The sequence below is a fragment of the Myiozetetes cayanensis genome, unplaced genomic scaffold (genome assembly GCF_022539395.1).
Source record: "Myiozetetes cayanensis isolate MyiCay16 unplaced genomic scaffold, myiCay2020 scf17, whole genome shotgun sequence".
Taxonomy (NCBI): domain Eukaryota; kingdom Metazoa; phylum Chordata; class Aves; order Passeriformes; family Tyrannidae; genus Myiozetetes; species Myiozetetes cayanensis.
Window position 1 is genome coordinate 15,335,840 of NW_026087378.1, and position 20,354 is coordinate 15,356,193.

Sequence of the window (20,354 nt, forward strand, 5' to 3'; positions counted from 1 at the left end):
AAATATTTCAGCTTCACTCCGATATTTAGGGCACAGCAAGAAAAGTATCCAAATATGTAATTTCACCCTACTGACATCCTTTCAAGTATCACTGTAATACCAGCTGTCAATAATGAGAGAATACAAACAAATACCACAGCTTAGCCTAAAGATCCAAAGCATCTGGAGTTCATATACAGCACAAGTGACAATCAAAACAAATATGTTCACACACTCATATTTACATAACGTCATAAATTATATTTGTTTCTTAATCGTCTGTCCTTGAAACAAGCTGGTTCTGACTTGTAGAGCTTATCCCTGCAGCTCTATTTTGGTTTTTTTTGGCCAAATCCCATTCTCAATCCCTGCCAAACAGGTTAGTAAGACTTGGGTTTCAGTGACTGAGAAGTATTACATATCACCTAGTCTGTTATCTTTGATTTTACACAAATCTTTATTATTGATCATTCCTGAACTGTACTTCACTGCTGCATCACCCAAGTCAAGTTTAGATTTAACAGAAACAAACTCTGACCACAGTATTATTGTCATGATACGCCTGAATATTTAGTACTGATCTATACAGTTTCATTCTTAAGAATCTTTTTACCAGTTTTTCTCTAATTTCTTTATATTATTTGATCTACTAATTCCTGTAACCACAATAAAACTGTTAACTGTTAACAACAAACCTATCATCTTATCTCAAGTGGTTTTAGGTTTTAGTTTTTATTGCAAAAAGTTGCCATTATGTGACTGCAAAGAAGTAATAAATGCAATTAGACTGAACTTTTTCTTCCACAGCTCTAATGCAGTAATCACACACACTGCACAGAGTTTTTAAAGCCCTCTTCACTCAAGCACTCAAGAGTTGGTACAGCAGCACCAAGGGCCTATTGCAAGATATCAGAGTGGTACAACTGACACAACCCAGAAAAACAATTCAATAGGGCACTGTGGGATTACAGATGAATCCCTGGGGGAAGGTTTTAATGGTTGTTTCTAGAGCAGTGGTTATGTCCATGGAGGAGTTATTTATTACTGAGCAGTATCAGGTTTATCATTCATGAATGACAACAGTTTTCTCTAGAACGGCAAGGAATTTAAAGGGTCAGCAGCACTCAAAGGAATTATATAACAATATGGAAAAAACTCACAAACAATATATCTAGAATAAAATTTAATTTTGATTTGATGTTTTGGATGCACCATATAGTTAGGACTTCACATGTGCACCTGCACAAGAACTGCAGGACCTGTGGATCCAGGTGTCCAAGTGCATTTCAGGCACCAGTTACTGACCTGTCACAAAGCTGCAGAGGGGTTGGATAAAGACATTTTTAAGGCAGAATGAATTTTTTCAGTGTCAAAACCTCAATTAGGGTTCAACAGTCCAATCCTGTACTCCAGTGTGGTTAATTATAGACTACTCTCAAGTACCTCTCTTCCTTTCATATCTTTTGTAAAACCAGCCCTGCCCATGTACCTTCATGATGCACAGACAGAGGCTGCCACTGCACTGGGGGTGGAGGGAGAGGCAGCACTGGCAAAGGACAGGAAACTCTGCTGCCAATTGCTCTGGAACTGCCTCGTTTTGTTTCAGAGATGTTGTTATGTCCAGAAGATTTGTTTTGGTTGTGTTGAGCATATCACATAATTTATTCTGTAGAATAGACTGGTATCTAATGTTTTTAAAAACATTCTTATTTATCAATTAATGTTTCAGTGCTCATATTTACTCTCACAAGTCACCCAAGGAGATGTGCATATATGCCAATCAGGACATCAAATCCTGCACTGAGTAAATAAGATGATTGTTGATCATACTCCCTCTTTTCTTTCCCTTGACAAATAATTCTACTGACATGACACCTAAGCCAGAAGAATTCCTTCTTATTTTTTCACAATGAAAAAAATAAATTACTTAGAATTGCCTCCCATCACATGCCAGGTGTCACACCCGGCCTCAGTGCTATTCTCAATTTGTTAGACTTACAGCTCCCATTTCTTATGTGATCTATTTTAGACACCAAATAGACTTATTGCTTTAATATATTATTAAAGTAGCAGCAATATTATTTTGAAAATGGGAAGCCATGTTCTCCTTGAACATTTCCAAATCAGTACCTACATTTCAGATCGCTTCAACTTTAGCTAAGAGTTCATTGGATGAGTGAGAGAAGCAAAACAATGAGTCAAACCTAATGACTAAAATTACCAAGCATCTAAGTGAACTCCAGCTTTCCTCTTGAAATCCATTTCCAAAGAGAAATCTCTTTCTGTGCCAAAGTTCAGATGTTTAGTTACGACCTTTCTCTTCCTCGTCTTCATTTCAGAACGTTCATAACTTTGTTCCAAACAGAAACAGGAAAACCACCCCAAAGACTTCTGGCATACCAGCTGCACCATACTGGCAAGAGGCACTGAAGGCTTGATCAGAGATGTAACACACTGAACACTGGAAATTAAATTGAAAAGCTGCACAGGGACTGCTTTTGTATATCCAGTTGGTCCTTTCCTGTTTATGAAACAAAACCTTTGAAACTTCTCAGTAACTAGAGCTCAGTGGTCAGAACTCTAACGCATACACTGAAATAAAAACAAACAAACAAACAAACAAAAACAAATACAAAAAACCGAGGGAGCTTCCTCCTAGTTTCCGTATTTTGCTGCAAAATATGCTTTTTAATAAATAGAATCTGTATTCCCTTAAGACAAGCTTCAGTAATCTTACCAAGGTTTCTGCTCCATTCTAACAGCAGTAAGATCCATCGGTTTTTATAGTCACTTACTTGCATGGGTGATCAATAAAGCTATTAGATTTGGAAGATACTCGATCTGACCTGCCAAAGAGCCTGTGCTGACTCTCTACACAACACCATTAGCAGACAGTGTATGACCTGAGTATCAGAGAGAGCCCGAGTTCAACTGATCCTAATCAGCATTTAATCAGGTCTCTGCTTTCCAGACTCATGCAGACAGTGGGTATCACTCCTAGCATTTTGAACATCCAGAACTGCATTTTAACACTTCACACTGCAGTGGAAGTTGAATCAATACACAGGCTACATAGGAAGGATTTCTTTGTGCTGTGTATTTTTACAATTTAATTTAGAAAATGTGTCCCCCACTGCTTTCCATGTTATGTTGGCTTTACATGAACCTTCTCTTCTCCGAGAAACAAAAGTAGTTCACATTTGAGGAAGATGAAGAGTCAGCTGAAAAATATCACTCCTACTCAACATAGCAAACACACATCTGATGAGAAATTAAATGATTCTCTCAGATATGTCAGACCTGTCCTGGACCCTTTCCCTCAATTCAAGGAATTTTAAATGTGATCATTTTGCTGTTAAAAGTGCATATTTTTCCTTTTTTTTTTTTTTTTAATCAATCTCTAAAATTACTCCTATGCTTTACTTTTACTTAAAAGTCTTAATACATAAACAATCAGACAACACATGCTGAAACTCAGTAAATCAAATTCAGGGCATTGGGAAGCATTTACTTGATTAAATGCACAGGTGCTTTGAGGTGACTGCAAACAAACACTGGCACGAACCCGCGAGGTGGAAGCACCACTGGCACAGCAGGCCCAGCCAGCTCCAGGCACAGCAGGGGTTTGGTGGCTCTGTGTCCTCTCCTACACATCCTCACCCACCCTGAGCCTGGCATGGGAGCACTGGTCATCCAGCCACAGCCCTTCACCAAACCCCTGGAATCCCAGCATGGTGTGCACACCCACACAGCTGGCTCACACCAGGCGCTGGGAAGAGGTGAGGATGGTTTCCATGAACCAGCTGGCACGAACACCTCTGCATTTTTTCAATGTACAAGGATAACAATAACACAATAACAACACCCTCACCCCCTCCACGAGCCCTAGTACTTGTGGGAAAATATGCTGGAGGAGCTTCTTACGATAACTACTCAACAGGAAAGTCTGGGCAGGGATGGGGACTGCAAGTGAGCATTGCCTGCAATGTGAGGTCAGGAGGAGAGAACATCGTGTAATGAAACAGCCACATTTTCATGGGCAAGCAGATTTCCCAAGGGAGTAATAGGAAACAATTAACTAAAATTATCTTTGTCATTTCTTGAATGGGTAAGATAATTCTGAATAAGCCAGTTCAGCATTCTCATCTCACAGTATGTGTTCCCAAGTATCTGGTTAAATGCTGTGTAAGGAGAAATATCCATCTTTTGGTGTTTTTGTTTGTTTGTTTGTTTGTTTTTTGTTGTTTGTTTGGGTTTTTTAATTCATCACTACTGTCATGTGTTACAATATGTTGATTTAACCTAAAGCTAGAGCCAGTGACTCTGCAAAATCTCTCTTATAGGTGGCAAATCTCATTTCTAACTGTAGACCAGAAATTTAGCAAACAATGTCAGCAGTTTAATAACCCTCTTGTTAAGGTTAAATGTTTTTCCCCTGATGCCCCTCCAAGCTGACAAACGAGAAGACAAATCAAATGAGTGTCAGCACTGCACTACAGAAGCCATTCTTTGGGAGTTAAGTGGAGTCTGCTTTTACTGTAACCCACATTTCCCGGAGACACAGACATGAGGTAATAACCAGCTTGCTCAAAACTGCTGTACTTCTCAGCATTTCCAACAGTCAGAATCTCAAATTTTGGATGCTGAAAGCATGCAAGTATGGCTGTGGCACAGCGGCTCTGCCTCAGCTTTCCATTTACTCAGTCACCTTCTAATCAACTGATTCAAACATGACTTCAAAAAGGTATTAATAACTTCTCTCTTCTTGGAATAGCAGAAACACTCCTAAATTCAGAATACCAGCACCTTACTCAGAGGGCAAACTCCACATTCTGCAAAACCTTTGTATTTTCTGTGTTAGGTAATGAGAACCATGTTCTGGGTCAGCCCAACTCTGTAAGGAGGAAAACCAAGTTCCCTTCAGGTCCTTTCCAGTCTTTTGAGGTCACTTCTCCATTCACACTTCTCCCTGATTATATCTCATGGACCTTGAAATGTGCCAGAATAGCCCTCAAAGTCTCTCTCAGCATCACTTCTCCGGAACCCAAAGGCTCATCACCCCCTCATCCCCTCCCCTTGCAAGCAGCTTCAAGTAGAGAGGTTTTCAACCTTGTATGGCCAGAAACAACATATATGTAATTGATAAGGAGACACCAGAGGTAGAACTCATTGACAGGAAAAGAACCATCCTCTCAGTTTGCAAAAGTAACAATGAACTTCCTTTGACTGTACCCGCAACACAGGATCTTTCCTAAACAGGCAAAAAGCTCAACAGAGCAAACTAAACTGCCCCAGTATTTGCAACAAATGATCAGCAGCGATACTTAAAAGTAAACAAGCCTTTAAATTATGAGTAAAACATATAAAATCTGCGACTTCTCTGAAGAACAAACCCAGAAAATGTTCGAACACAGAAATATCAATATTACTGCGCGAAAGAAGCAATAATAGAACGTCCAGGGAGTAAGCTAGCCATGACAGACAAAATAATAGAAGAAATGACATTTTAAGGAATTGTCTCTATTAGTTGTGCATAAATTATTCCTTTTGTTTCTTGCAGGCCATAAGAATGCAGAAATGTATGAGTAGTAAAGAAAGGCAAAACACTAAAGAAAGTAGAAATATTTACTTTCCACATGTCACATACAAATTACACTTGAACTCTAGTGATTGGAAAGAACAGTTTCAGTGAACCTTCAATACCTGTGATTCTTGGCTGAAGTTCTGGTCAGGTTACAGACTGAACTGTGAATCTTTTGAAGGCATAAAGAAGGACTTACAGTTCCACACACAAACCAGGCCCTGCAAGTTCCACATGTTGTCAGTAGGAATGAACATTCAGTGCTCCTGGCTGGGATTTTCCTGAAGGTTTCAGGCAAAGCTTGGCACAGGTGTGTTTAAAAGAAGAAAGTGCACGTCCAAGCTCTGCCTCTTAGCAACAAGATGCAATCACAGTACTGGATTTAAAAGGCAGGTGATGAATCACAAGTTTCCATAACTAAGGAGATGGCAATACACCCTCTTTGCATGGTGTAAATGTCACGAGAGGAGGAGATGGAAAGCCAACTATCACATAGCTCAGCCACTGCCATCTGCACCATTAATATATGCTCTAAGCAACGAGGGAGTAGGAGGAAAAGCATCATCACTTATGACTGTGTAGTCATTAGCCAAGATCCTAATCTTCATTAGACAAATGAATTAAAATTCCCCAGTTATTGAAGCTCTCACAGTGGCTCCAAAATAATGCTCTATAAATGGGCCCACTGGACTGGGATGAGTAGTTAGTAAGCAGCAGCATGACATCAAGATAAACTGACAATCCAGTGCTATTAATCCAAGGAAACCCTTCTCCCTTCCTCCTCCCCTACAATACAGAGAAAAAGAAAATAGAGCACATGCCAAATTTTAGAGAAAAACAGTAACTCAGGGGATAAAAAAGGTCTGTAATTCAATGAAAAACTGACCACAAAAATACACTGGCTTTCCAAAAGTTTGAGAGATTGTACAAACTTTGCATTAGAAAACTGCTGATGAGGAGGCCTGGATGAGCCCACAGGGATGAGGCAGAATAGTAAACCTAAACCAAGCCAGAAGAGGAGAAGAAAGTGCATTTTCAAAGCAAAATGGTCAGTGCTAAGAATATATTTGATCAATTAAAATTTGGGGGAGGGTATTTTCATTACTACTCAATATTGAAAATAATACAGAGTTATGCTCCAATAGGGAAGGGGAATGTTTTTGCTACCATTGACCCTGTGTGCCAACACTGAGAGGGACTTGGTTACCTAAATAGAAACTCTCCCATGGTCCAGGGTATAGAATGTCCTCACTAAAGCTTTTTTAGTAGATAAATCCTCTGATGCAGAGCTGAAACCCTGGTCTCTTAACTAATATCCCACTTGCGGAATGGAAGACAATAGATTATTTGTCACACTAGGCCTGAACTATCAGTGTCTTTCAAAAAGCACTGAGAACATTTTATTTTCCAGGGTTAGTAGGAGCTGTTGAACAACAAATAACTGCAGGGAATAAAATTTTTCACTTGCTCATCCCTGTCAAAACTAATGTACATGAATGAACCCTCATACACTGTTCATTTCTCTCAACTGAAATGGAATTCTAAAAGTCTCAAAGTATAAGGATACCTTATTTCTATAAATACCCTTGGGATTGTGCCATGGGCACAATACTAAATTTGCCACATTCCCACCCACACTGCACATTCAGGATTAGAGTAGTGGTATTAGAGCCATTTGCTCAGGCCCAGCAAACGCCCTGGAATTCCCAGTTTGGCCATCAGTAACATACCTAACATCAGACAAAACACAATATACAGATCCAAACAACAGCCATTTTTGCTACCTATTGCAATGACAAACACAACTTAAAGGAAAAAGTTATCTATGTGAAAAACCTGCTTTTCTTGTTTTCTTTCTTCCATAAGATTCAGTCATAATTATCTTTGCCTATCTGAAGCTATACAGTTCAGGTACTTCATCTATTAGTCATGTATTTCCTAACTGCCTTCTATTGATCCAATATCCATAATAAGGTTCTATAATATCTATATTGAATAGTAGAGGTAACACCTAATATTTACCTTCATTCTTGACATTAAACAATATACCCTCCATGCCCTTTTACTTGTCTTCAGTTTTGTGGGGCAGTGTCCTCACTGCTGACAATGTCAGTGCTTTGCTCACTATTACCACTACTTCCAGAACCAGGATACAGACTATTTTCCCTGCAATCCTATAAACCATATATATAGATTGAATTGAAATTAAAGCTGTTTCGAAATAAAATGGAAAGATTAACCTTAAAGAAAATTAAAGGAGGTGAAGCAAACAAGATGTGACCAGATGAGACAGCTGGAATAGGAGGCAATCCTTCAATACATCAAAACTACCTTCAGTACTCATGGAAAAAAAATATTAACGCAGAAAAATGCACCAAAATAAAACAACAACAAAAAAGAAAAAGCCACCAAAACACCAACTGTAACAGCACATTACTGGATTCTGAGACATCCCTACATGTAAGACTTCAGATGGTTTTGGAAATAATGTTAAGTGTTCAATATAACAAAAGAGAGAGTACCATGATATAAGTTTTGGGTCTTTATCGAAGAAGGAGCAAAAAAGACATGATGACAGGAGGCCTGACTGAGATGGGAAACTGCAGGTGCTGTTGATTTACCAGAGTGACCCCACCTGCAGCATCAGTGAGTGCCTACAGAACCACCTGGGCATGGCAAAGGTTTTTTCCTAGTCCTTGTGTACAAAGATCTTTATACTCTCAAACAATTGGATTTTCACCTCAATTGGAACTTGCCTCCTCAGATTTTTCAGTTGTTTTTCTGCAATTTTTTAAGCTAAAGAAAACTTTAAAGACATCTTAACTCTGAATCCCACAGTATATGTATCTGGAAATTACTTCAGGACCCTTCAAAAGCAAGCTGAGTATTTTGTATTTGTATTATAAAAGATATATAACTGCAAATTAAGAACACCTTTCTGAACACCAGCCTTCAATGTTTTATCCATATCCTTCAGTTTTAGTAATGTACAAATAATTTCCCCGAAATTATACTGTGTCTTCTCTATGACATAAAACCACCTTGCCTCAGAAGCTGAAGACAAAAGGCTATGAAAAACTAATTAATCTTAACTGTATCTTCAGCATCTCTTTCTTCAAAATTAAATAAACTATTCCATTTTGTTGGGAAAAGGGGTGGATGTTTCTTTAACACACAGCAGTGTCCTTACACAATTCTCTTTCAGATAAACATTGCAGCTCTGGAATGTATTTCTGGAAGGCATAGCAAATTCGTAGGAAAATCACTAATGGCATCTCTTTCTTATGGCTACTCTATCACCTCTTTAAAAATCCAACAGCAACAAAAGTCATCTCCTCTCTGTCCTACTTGCCATTTCTGCTGCAGCATTAACACTATGAAAGAACATCCAAAGGCATTTCAGGATAACCATAATGGAGTACTGTGTGTGCTTTGGAGACCCCCTTGGAGGAACAGCCCACAGACTGATGTTTAAGGATGCACAGAGCTTACTCTCAGTTGCTTGCCAAGAATAAAATGTAGTCTGGGATAGAACTATGAAATAAGCTCCTAATGTGTATAAATAAAAATAGAAGGAGAGGGGGATGAATATTCAGTATTTGCCTCCTTGCCTTTGTCTTGTTTTCCATCTTGTGCACTGGTGGTCATCTCTGCTTTTTACAAAGAGAACCAAATGGAGCAGAGAGGAGCATCTTACAGAGAGGAATGATACGATGAAAACACAGGCGATGGTATCTCCCTGAAAGGTTAGAGCTTATCAGCAAGGGCTAAAAATAATTTACCTCCTCGGCTGACCACATACAAACATCCCGTAGTTTGGGGGATTTCCATGCAGTTTTCATTGCCTGAAATTTGGAATATTTTGGTAAAAATATCTATGAGGCAGACTGTAACAAGCTTTATGATCACAGTAAATTCATGTTTTCTCACTCTCCCACATAAGCAGAAGCATTCCGAATTGTGTTCCTGTGCAGTATCAGCTACACTGCCTTCTTAAAGTACATGACTATTATTCTTAAAACTCACTTCTTACAAAGATATATTGTTAGCTAATTTCTGCTAGCATTTCTACCAGTAACAACTGCTGTAAAAACTGGCATAACAATGAAGTCACAATTGCAAGTAACAAATAACAAAAACAAAACAAAACAAAACAACCAACCAAACAAAAAAAGGACAGAATTGTAATGAACTTCTTTTTTTCTAGCTCCAACATTTCAGATGTTTATCCAGGTATTTCTAAATGAGAATAGGTTTGGGATTGACAGAAATAACACACTGAAGTGGGTTAGAAAAGTTGTGATCCATGAGGGAAGTCTCTAAAATAAGTGCTAGACCACTTGGTCCTAATCATACTGTACCAGTTTTGGTTAATGCAAATGAACCTGAGGTCTCCAAGTGTTTCCCCAACAGCCACACATTCCTTGTTTCTCTCCGTTCTGACATCGAAAAGAATGTACCATAACACTGTTCAATATAAACTGAAAAAATGTTCTTCTACCATTTTAAATAGAAAAAAAGCTGACACACACCACCTTCTACAGTAAAGCTATCTTAGACTTGCAGTGATTGTTAAGGTCTATCACTACATTTTCTAAATGGAAACAAATGTTAGCTTTATAATCCCCGGTGGTTTTACAACTCTGCAAAGGGCTTTGGGAAAAGGAGATTTTTTTCCCATAAAAAGGTCATATGCTTTTCTACGCCTTTCGCTTTTCAAGATAAATTTTTGGAACAAATATTTCAAAATGTCAGAGTTTGAAAAAACAGGTCTGAGAGAGATCCCTGTCAGTAAATGCAAACATGCCTATAAGCTGTAAAGTATTTGTTTGGACAACAGGAGGAGCTGGGAGCCATTGTGCAGCAGGAAAACTCGGATGGAATTGCTGTGGTGGACACACAGTGGGATGACAGGCACAGCTGCAGGAGCCACATAAAGCAGAAATTTTAACCTGTTGAAAGATGTCTTGTGTATTTGATATCTGCATTTACTGCAATGTTTTTAAAAAACTGTTCTCAAGAGTATACAAGAAGGAGAAAACATAATGACTTCTCAATTCAGAAGCTGAGGAGGATAAGGCATTGTGGCAAAGCCTCCCTATGAAATGCTGGATGTGGATTTACAGTTCACACATGAGAATAATTTAGGGACCTGAAGATCTGTTCTTTTCTGGCAGTTGCTCAGAACCAATTGTGTGCACAGACTGCAAGCCTGGGGATCTGTGCTGGAGTGATTACACCCTGAAACCCCTTCTGCCACGGGAACAGCCACGTCTGAGGGAACACAGGCAGGTCACACAGGGAGCTGACTGCTGGGCTCCTTTCTGTTCTGACACGAGCAACGTGCCTGCACAGAGCTCCTGCCTTGTGATTTGGCCTCTCAGGCTCCTCCTGGCCCCGAGACATTTCTACCATCTGCTCAAACAGATGGCACGTTCAAGTGGATTGAAAAGAAGGGTTTTCCAAACTTTTTCTGTTCTCTCTGTTCTCCATTTAGATGGTTCTAGACTAGCAGAAGCAGGCAGTGTTCTAGGGATGACTATTCAGAAACAAAAATGCAGCAGAAAAAGAACTACTGCCTTCTTACAAAAGGGATTTAGGGGACAGAAAAGCCTCTTCGCTGAGGGGGCAGTGCAAGTGGCTGCATTCCAGCCAAAAGATCGGGAACAAGCACAGCCTGAAGTGCTCTCCTGTGGTGGCTATCACACATTCCCAGAGCCTGGAGAACTTACCTGGAAGCACAAAGCATCAAGCGTTTCTTATAACTTATCCTAGCTTCTCTTCTAAGCAGGACTGAACATTGTTCCAGGAAAGCTCTCCTCAGCTGATTTGCACATTGAGGACCATGAGAAATTTCAATTTTCAGAGAATAAAAAAAGAGAAAATAGATCCAAACAGATGAGGGAAAAAAATATCTATAAATCCCCTTTAGACTTGAGGAGTTTAGGCAATTCTTATTTCTCAGAAACCATTTTGCTATTTTGTAAAGTTCAATAACAAGTATGATAAAACAGTGGGAGAACAAATTAGCTATTCTCTTCCCAGAAGGTGCATTAAAACATAAAGGAAATGTTTTGGGGGTGGGGGTGGGGGGGAATCACCAAAATAAGGTATTTAACTGGAATGAAAAATAAGTCCAAATACTTGCACCTTCAGATATAAAACTTGGTAAGGAATAAAAAAAAGATCCCTTCATTTAATAAATAGAATTTTACAATGTCTTACATTAAATATGTCAAAGAAAAGCTTCATCTGTACAATCACAAGAATAAATAAAAACTGTGTTGTGTGACTCACAAGAGGTATTACTACTTACAAAGACAGCATTCTCAGCATCACCAACTACCAGCTCAAATGTGATATGATTAAAAACATTACAGCAGGAAAATGACAGATTGCGGTAATTCTAAATTATATAAATTATTAAATTTTAATTTAAGATTAAATGTTTGATGACCTCTATTTGTTTTTGGAATATGAAATACCCTCAGAGAAATTAAACTATTACATGGTTCTGCAGCTGATAGAGTTTTTCTTGCTAATATAGAGCAAATGCCACAGTCTGTCTGTTAGGCAATAAAACTCAGATTTTTTTTCACTTCAGTGTAATGTAATAATCTTGGATAATAGGGTTTTTAATGGAAAAGATTCCTGTGACTTAAAGCTTTTTTCTTATTAAGTTTAATTGAATTAATTATTCACATACTAATGATTTTACAGCCACTTCATAAAAAATAAAAGCAAAAGACCCTTTTGAATACTTATCCCATACTTAAAATCTATTAAAGGAATTGAAATAGAAAGATATCCTTGTTTTCTTTCAGATAGTGGAGATATTTAAACTACAAATACCCTCCCTGTTGCTGAGGATGGATGGTGAAATGACGCCATTCCAAATCAATCCTACAGCAAAATGCATATTTAATCTATAAGCCTTTAATTGAAAAAGATATTTATGACAGACAGTGATCTCCTTTTTATTCCAAAAATTGCATCTGTCCTAAAATTGGCTCATTTTGTGAATGGGCTGCTACGTAGCAGAAGTGGAACAATGTGATTCTGCGGAGAACGAAGCAGATTTGTATCTATAAACCAGTTTTCCCAAGGTGCACTTTGGCTGGCATTTTATAATTCTTCATAATAATGCTTGGCACTTATGTAGTATTTTATGGGATCAAAGCACTTTACAAACTAATTAATTAATCTTCACAACACCCCTGTGAGAAGGCAGGTTTTAGCTTTGCAATTTAACAAATGCAAGAACTGAGCAGAGGAGCTGCAGGATTTGTTTCATGTCCAAGTCTTCAGTTTATATATTGTTAGAAAGAACAGTTCTAATTCTGCGCTTTATTCCTTGGGACCTTCAATAGAACTATTTGCATGAGAAAGAAAAGCAGACTCTGGTGGCTACCCTGGGCTGGAGTCGATACACCTTGTTTGTTTAAAACAACACATGATTCGTTTCAGCAACACTCAGGGATCCAAGTTCCTTTCCTGATGCTGGATCTGCATTGACTGTGCAAGGGAACAGCTCTTATCACTCGTTCCGCCCTAGGATTTCCCAATTATGGCATTGGGGTGGGAATGCTTTCTTGTTAAGGCAGATGACGCTTCGTACTCAAAATCCTACAGAACTGTACTGTTCTACAATTTTTTCAAGTGTTCACAACAGTTACATCAATTTGAAATGAAGTCTGAACACGTGCACACAAGACTGAAGGGTTCTTACACATGTGTATGTATGCTAACAACCTTGAAAATTGGACCACAGAAACCCAGTTCACCTCATTTCTTGTGCCAAAGGAAACAACAGCATGTCCGACTGTGAATTACCTTGGGCAAGTGTTGCAAAGGAAAAGTCAGTAATTGCATCTATAAATGTGAGCACTGGCATAAAAAAATTACTCTGTTAACACAACAGAAACACTTGTTCACAGGCTGAGATCTCTTGTTCAAACAAGTCTTAAACAAATCACTTTTTACTCCCTCTTTGCAATGCCTATATGTGCCTTATTGTCATATAAGATACTTAGTTTTATATGTTCACAGGAGATAAAAAGAGCAACAAGAAGTGATATCCAAAATAAAAAAAATATGTATGTTTAACTGGGGCAACAGAAAGCTGATGACACTTTCTTCACCCTCATAAAAATATGCATAATATTTATTTATTTATTTTAACAAATGGCAACACTACTTTGAGATGCTGTTTCTGCTTTCTATGCTACAGGGCACCTCATTGGAGGGTTTATTGCCTTTTCTCCCCTGAGGCCACACAAGCCCCAGTTGGAGTGGAGGCTGCAAAGCCAAGAGAAACATCCATGTGCTGAACACCTGTCCCCCTGACAGGAGTAGGGTCAAGAACAGAGCATCCAAAATAATATCCTCCCCTCAGGAAAGAAAGCTGGGTCCTCTGTATCCTGTATGAAATCCCCAAACTTAGAACGATCTTGAGAACATTTTTTGCTTGGCATGAATACCGTTAAAAGCCTTTAAACAACTTCTGTCCAGCTTCTGGAAATAAAATTTTGTAGCAAAAAGGTAGGAGAGATCTCTCACTTTCTTGCAAAGGAAATTTTGTAATAACAAGGATATCTGAAATATTATAGGCAGTCCAAAGACATAACTTTAATTCACAGAATCACAGAATGTTTAGGCATTGGAACGACCTTAAAAATCATCTAGTCCCAAATTCCCCCTGCCATGGGTGGGGACACCTCCCACTAGACCAGGCTGCTCCAACCTGGCTTTGAACACTGCCAGGGTTCCAGCTAGCACAAATGATTTTAAAACTGGGCAGTGGAAGTTTACCTCCAAATTATGCTTAAGAATTTAATTAAAAAATAAGACTTAGGAGGAAAAAAAAAAGATAAAAAAGCAAAAAAGTAGCAAAATAAAGATCAGATGATTTACTGAAGGATAGATGGTGTGAGCAATTCCCCTCTCCAAGAGTATGGTCTGAGAACTAAAGGTATTTGGAAAGGCAATTATTTTTTAAACTGTCATCAGATTTTGTAGATAATAAGCTGCATATGAGAAGTTAAACTGCTCATCGAGTCTATTAATACAACAAAAATGCCCAAGGCTATTTTAATAGAACAAAGTGTGGGTGAATCTATTTTACTTGCAACAGTGAAGATTTCTAAGCAGCTGAAACTGAGTGAGCGGACAGCAGAAGGCACAGATGAGACAACACAAAATCCAAGCATCCAGGACTATTTTGGATTCATGTGACTCAATGCTGGTAGCAGGAAATAGAGAGAGGACAAAGCAAGACCATCATACACATAATTCTCTCATTTATGGGAGATTACTATGTTCCACCAGTCAAGTAGGAATTATTGCTGGCTGGCTTGGAAATTTATACTTGGCAATGTATTAAGGGAATCTTGGCAAGTAAAAAACTATTGGGCTTTCAAATGGGACAAATCTTTCCTTTCTGACTGCTCTGTTCTACTTCGTTTTCCTATTGGCTAAAAGGATGGGAATATCATCACTGTACAGGAGGTGGCCCCTCAGCAGAAGTTCTGTATATATTCTATGTTTCAGTGAAAAAGACCCACAAACACCAGTTACAAAAAGCACAAAACCACCCTACTGAAGAGAGACAAAAGCATACAGTGCTCCTGGGCACGCAATTGTCAGTTCATCGCCCACCCCAGGGCTCTCTGGTGAGGAATGGTACAAGTGTGTGGAAGAGTCAGTGTCAGCACACTGTTAATGGTGCAAAGTCACACAGAACAGCTTTGTCTTCAGCCACTTCTTCAACTAGATTTAAACCCAGCATTCTGCACTGGCAAACAGGAGGTTCTCACTCGTCACCCTTCTCAAATCTTGTATTCCATCCCTGGAAAAAAACTCAGAAAACTTCCAGTGCTTTCAGAGGATGCAGAAATCAGGAAAGAGATTTTTTTCCCCAGAATTATACGGAATAAAGCAGAAGAGAGCTGAACTTTCCATCTGCATTTTAGAACAGATTTGATGTCAAAAGTCAGAGGAAATTTTTCACATATATATAAAAATAAATTTTTAAAATAACAAAACTACTGTAGCACCTATCTCTGCTCAGTGTATTATATAAACCAAATATTTTAACATACAGACATTTATTTAAAGCTACATTTTCTTGAGTTCTGACTGCATATCTTATTCAAGATTTGCTAACCGTACTGTAAAATGTTATCCTATATTCAAGTCTTTAAATTTACTGTTCTATATATGTTGTCAAATCACTAATATCCTCTTGCAAGTCATCTTAACTACCAACATAGCAATTTTCCCTGTAATGACTCTTCATTTAAGACTATATGTTTACAATTTTCAACCATTTAGGTGATTTAAGTATATCATCTATTGAATGTCCTGATCTTGGCAGCAAAGAATTTTCTTGCCAGAGGGAATATGAAAATAACATTAAGGAAAACATTTTCCCAAAGCACAGATAGCTGGCAGATATCCCTCAGAAACAAAAGTCCTCCTTAACCTAAAAGTAGCCAGTCTCTCGTGTTCTCTGTAAAAAAATGGTCAAGAATTCAGTTCTGCCTTTAAGCCCTGCCCTGCAGCAGTGCACAGGGCAGGCTGTGAGGACAACATGCCAGCCATACAGATGTCCACATTCATTATTAGCCATTGCTCTCTTCTCTCCCCTCTTTCAGTGACAGCATAATCCAGGTGCTTATAAAAGTGCCTTCTAGTCCTTCCTGGAATTTACCTTCACAATGTCAGATCTAATCAGATGCGACATGAATACCATGTATGGGCTCAAAAAACCAAAAAGAACAATCTTCAGGGATCACTGCTTGTGTATTAAATAGAGATTAAACTACAGGGACAGAAAAGAATGGGATGGTTTCATTTATATTAGTAAGATCCCTTGCAGTCCAATGCATTTGGTTACAGCAATCAGGGTAAATGCAGCCAAATTTACAGTAACACACGTGTGTGTGCATGTGATACATGGACACACCTGGTTATAAATAGATTCACAGGGAGGTAAAATAATTTAAGACTGATACTTAAAGGAATCTCACTTTAGTAGAACACATCTCAAAGTAAGAATATGTGACTGCAAGTGTAAGCAAAGTTAAATTAACAAAGCAAGAGTAGCAGTGATTTTCAGAACAATAATAATTTATGGGATTCTCTAGATGATATGTGGAAAACAATACAGCAGGCATTTTAAAGATACGTGGAAATTATTACTAAGCAGTCATTAAATATATCAGTACTGTGGACACTTGAAATGACATTAACTCTGAATTACTGGATTTAAATGAAATAGATAGAAAAAGCTATTTAATGCTATAAAACTGAAATCTTAATATTAGAATCAGATCACTGATTGCCACATGGTCCAGTGAAGGCAAAGGCAGAATATGGCCCCTCACATAACCCTGTTGTGTTACCACAGTGGATTTGCCCCATCCACCCCACAGTTTGAGAGACATTTTAGCCAGAAAGCCTTTCTCACCTACTCAGATGAGTCTGAGGAGGAGGGAGAGAAGGGATCTTCTACACTTCATCACAAAATGATGATCATGAATCATCCATGGATCATTAATAATTAGGACATAAAAGAAGGGAGTTTCTTGCCATGTCCTCATTTCTGAGGTATCTGTCCATGTTCCACAGTCTCTGCACCAAAGACACAGACTGTCTATGAAACAAGAGGGGTCATTCCCTCTTGGCTCTTCAATTCCACAGCTGCAGTAGGGCTGAAGGCAACTGCAGTCCCTAATCTTGGTGATGGGCAAGGGAGTCCAAGGGTGATGGCCATCCTGCCACTGCCCTCAGTGTACAATTCATCTCAGCACAGCAAAGGAACGACGGCAGAACTCCCATCCATCCTTTCCCTTGTACCAGCTCTCAGGGCAAAGAGAACACTTGAAATGCACCAAGCAGAGTCCTACAGGGATGTGAGAATTGATCCTCTCAAATATGAGACTGCTAGATATACCAGAGTACTAGAATATTATTTCCTGATCTGAAATCTTTTCCCTAGAAAAAAAAAAATTGTCTAAATATCTTTAACTTTGGGCTGTGCAAAAGTTCTACAACAGGAAAAAAACCCAAAGCAGCCAAACACACAGAATTACTATAAAACCATTTTGGATACCACATTGTGATTGAAAGTATTGAAGAAAATAACTCTGGGTAATAAAGGATCCAAGCAGCAATAATGTTTCCTCTAATTACATGAAACAGCTTTAAGCAAAAAATAGACACCATTTCACTTTATCACACCTTATAAAAGATATTAAAACTAATTTGCTATTTATGCTTAATGAAAAGGAGGAAATGTTTCACCAATTTCTAATTTATTCTAAAAAATAAAGATTATGATTTCAGCATCTTAAATTCAAAGTTACACCAAGTCCATTGTTATTCTTGTTCCCCTTCCAGTAACACAGATGTGTGATACGTAGATGGTTTAGATTTCACTTTAAACTACAACTATGTTTCAAGGCTCCACTGAACAATAACCAAGTCCAGAATTGCTCCAAGCCACAGTGCCACAGCCTTTTGCTCCCACAGAAGACACAACTGGACACAACACAAATGGCAAATGCAATAACCAGCTCTGCGTTTTCCACTGTTAACCCAAACAGTGCTTTCCCTCTGTTTTGTTACCTACCCAGCCAGGTTCTCAGTCACCTTTTGCAGCAGTATTTTTAAATCACTTTCCTGGTAATTGTTTTTCCTACAAACATTACTAACCAGACATTTCCCCCACTTTTCAGACCCCCTCAAGAGTGAAGCTCTCTTGCTGGTTTCTCCAGTCCCTGCTCTCCAGTCACACACACCAACAAGAACATTTCAAGTCACACCTCTTAGAGAAAATCAGAAAGCTGGTTCATACAAACCAATTTAATATTCAACTAAAAATATTTATAAAATATATCAGTAAACTACTATCTATCATATACATTTTCCATTTTTTCCTCTAATCCTCATTTTGTATTTTCTATTTCAATTCCTTTGAGGAAGCAATTCCAAACTAGGCTTTTAATCCTGAATATTTCAAATGATATTTACAGTCTTATCTGTTCTTAATACAAGTGTCTGAACTGTACTAAAAATGGCATTTTATCTCCATAATTGTACTGGAAAAAAAAATGTATCTGTCCTTAGAATACTTAATTTAATTTTTTTTTCTGCAATATAGAATACAGCAATAAAAAGAACAGCATTAAGAAAGGCAAGGAATGGGGTTTATTTTTAGGCTTTTAATCATGGTTTTAAATTAAGAGACAGAAAAGTTAGAAATGGTTCATACTGACCTGAGTCCATAAAGGACTGTTCCATCTGGATGCAAACGAATCATCCTGTTCTTCACTGTGACCCCATGGACAAAGGACTTCTTGTCATTCAGGAAATAGGTGTCTGGCACCCACAGCTGGTCAGCTACTCTGTTGTCCAGAGTAAGGTTTAGAGGGATCACATTGTAGGACAGCCTCTTATCCCTCCACGCTTGCTGAAAGTACATTGTCAAGGTATAGTCCTGGGATTATAAAAACAAACAAAAATTGTATTGAAATAGATGGCACACATATGCAGAACTGACAATGCAAGTACACATGTATTCACTGGAACTGTTCTTAAAGGCAAACACTTCTGTTCAGAATTTCCATAAGTAGGTTTATTTATTTTTACAGTACTGAACATCTTGTATATACTCCATAACAGCAAGGAGAGTACAGAGACAATAGGGAATTCACATGTTATGAATGACTTGGAAGTCTCACTTCAATATTTAAAAATAAAACGGAAAAAAATGTAGAATTTAACAGTCTGCAATCTCTGTAGCACTTTACAAGCCTGGGAGTTCTAGGAAACAGGAACATTCACAGATCCAAATTTCACCTCAAGGCTTCCACTGTATTCAGGAGCTTTGGATCAGGCCTTCTATCTCTGAAGTTGCACTTACCACCCAAATACTTCTCTAAATTAAAAGCTCTTCAAAGTCTGTTAACTTTCCCCTGGGCACTGAAACCAATGGGAAGCCTCTGCAGTTCCTGTGCTAAAGACTCTCAGTCTTCCACTCAATTTTACAGATGAAGTAACTCTGGTTACTTCACTGAAAAATTCCGAGAGCACAATTAGCATGCGGGTGAATATTCACAGGATCATAAGACTGGCATGGTGTTGATGCAGGCCACTGCTGGACACTGTTTCCAAGATGCTTTGACCTTTTGGTGTTTTAAAGATCTATAAACTTACAAAGGTTGCAATCTTTGTAGAAACTTTTATACAGAAGGAGAATATTCATTATATATTAGCCTATACTAAAAAAACTTCCACAAATAACACACAAAGTATATCAAGAGATGTCCCGAGGAAAAAAGACTTGGGGATGTTGGGGGATGAGAAACCCAACATGACCCAGCAAAGTGCGCTCACAGCCCAGAAAGCCAACTGTGTCCTACACCAAAGTGTTGCCAGCAAACCCGGCGGGAATTCTTCGTCTCTGCTCCGTTCTCCTGAGACCCCCACCTGGAGTGCTGCAGCCAGATCTGGGATCCCCAAGACAAGGCCATGAACCTGTTGGAGCGAGTCCAGAGGAGGCCATGAAGATGATCAGAGATCCCTCTGCTCTGGGAAGAGCTGCAGGTGTTCAGCCTGGAGAAGAGAAGGCTCCAGGGAGACCTGAGAGCCCCTTCCAGGGCCTAAAGGGGCTCCAGGAGAGCTGGAGAGGGACTGGGGACAAGGGATGGAGGGACAGGACACAGGGAATGGCTTCCCACTGCCAGAGGGCAGGAATAGATGGGATGTTGGGAAGCAATTCTCCCCTCTG

The 20,354-nt window shown here is 38.8% G+C and overlaps 1 protein-coding gene across 3 annotated transcripts in view; it reads right to left on the reverse strand.

The window, feature by feature from the left end:
- GABRB2 (gamma-aminobutyric acid type A receptor subunit beta2) overlaps window positions 1–20,354 on the reverse strand; it is a 123,770-nt gene that overhangs the window by 67,769 nt on the left and 35,647 nt on the right. For all 3 annotated transcript variants that reach the window (XM_050312462.1, XM_050312460.1, XM_050312461.1), the window contains one exon: window positions 18,841–19,061. In XM_050312462.1, coding sequence (XP_050168419.1) covers window positions 18,841–19,061 — 221 coding nt within the window. The remainder of the gene's footprint in view (window positions 1–18,840; window positions 19,062–20,354) is intronic.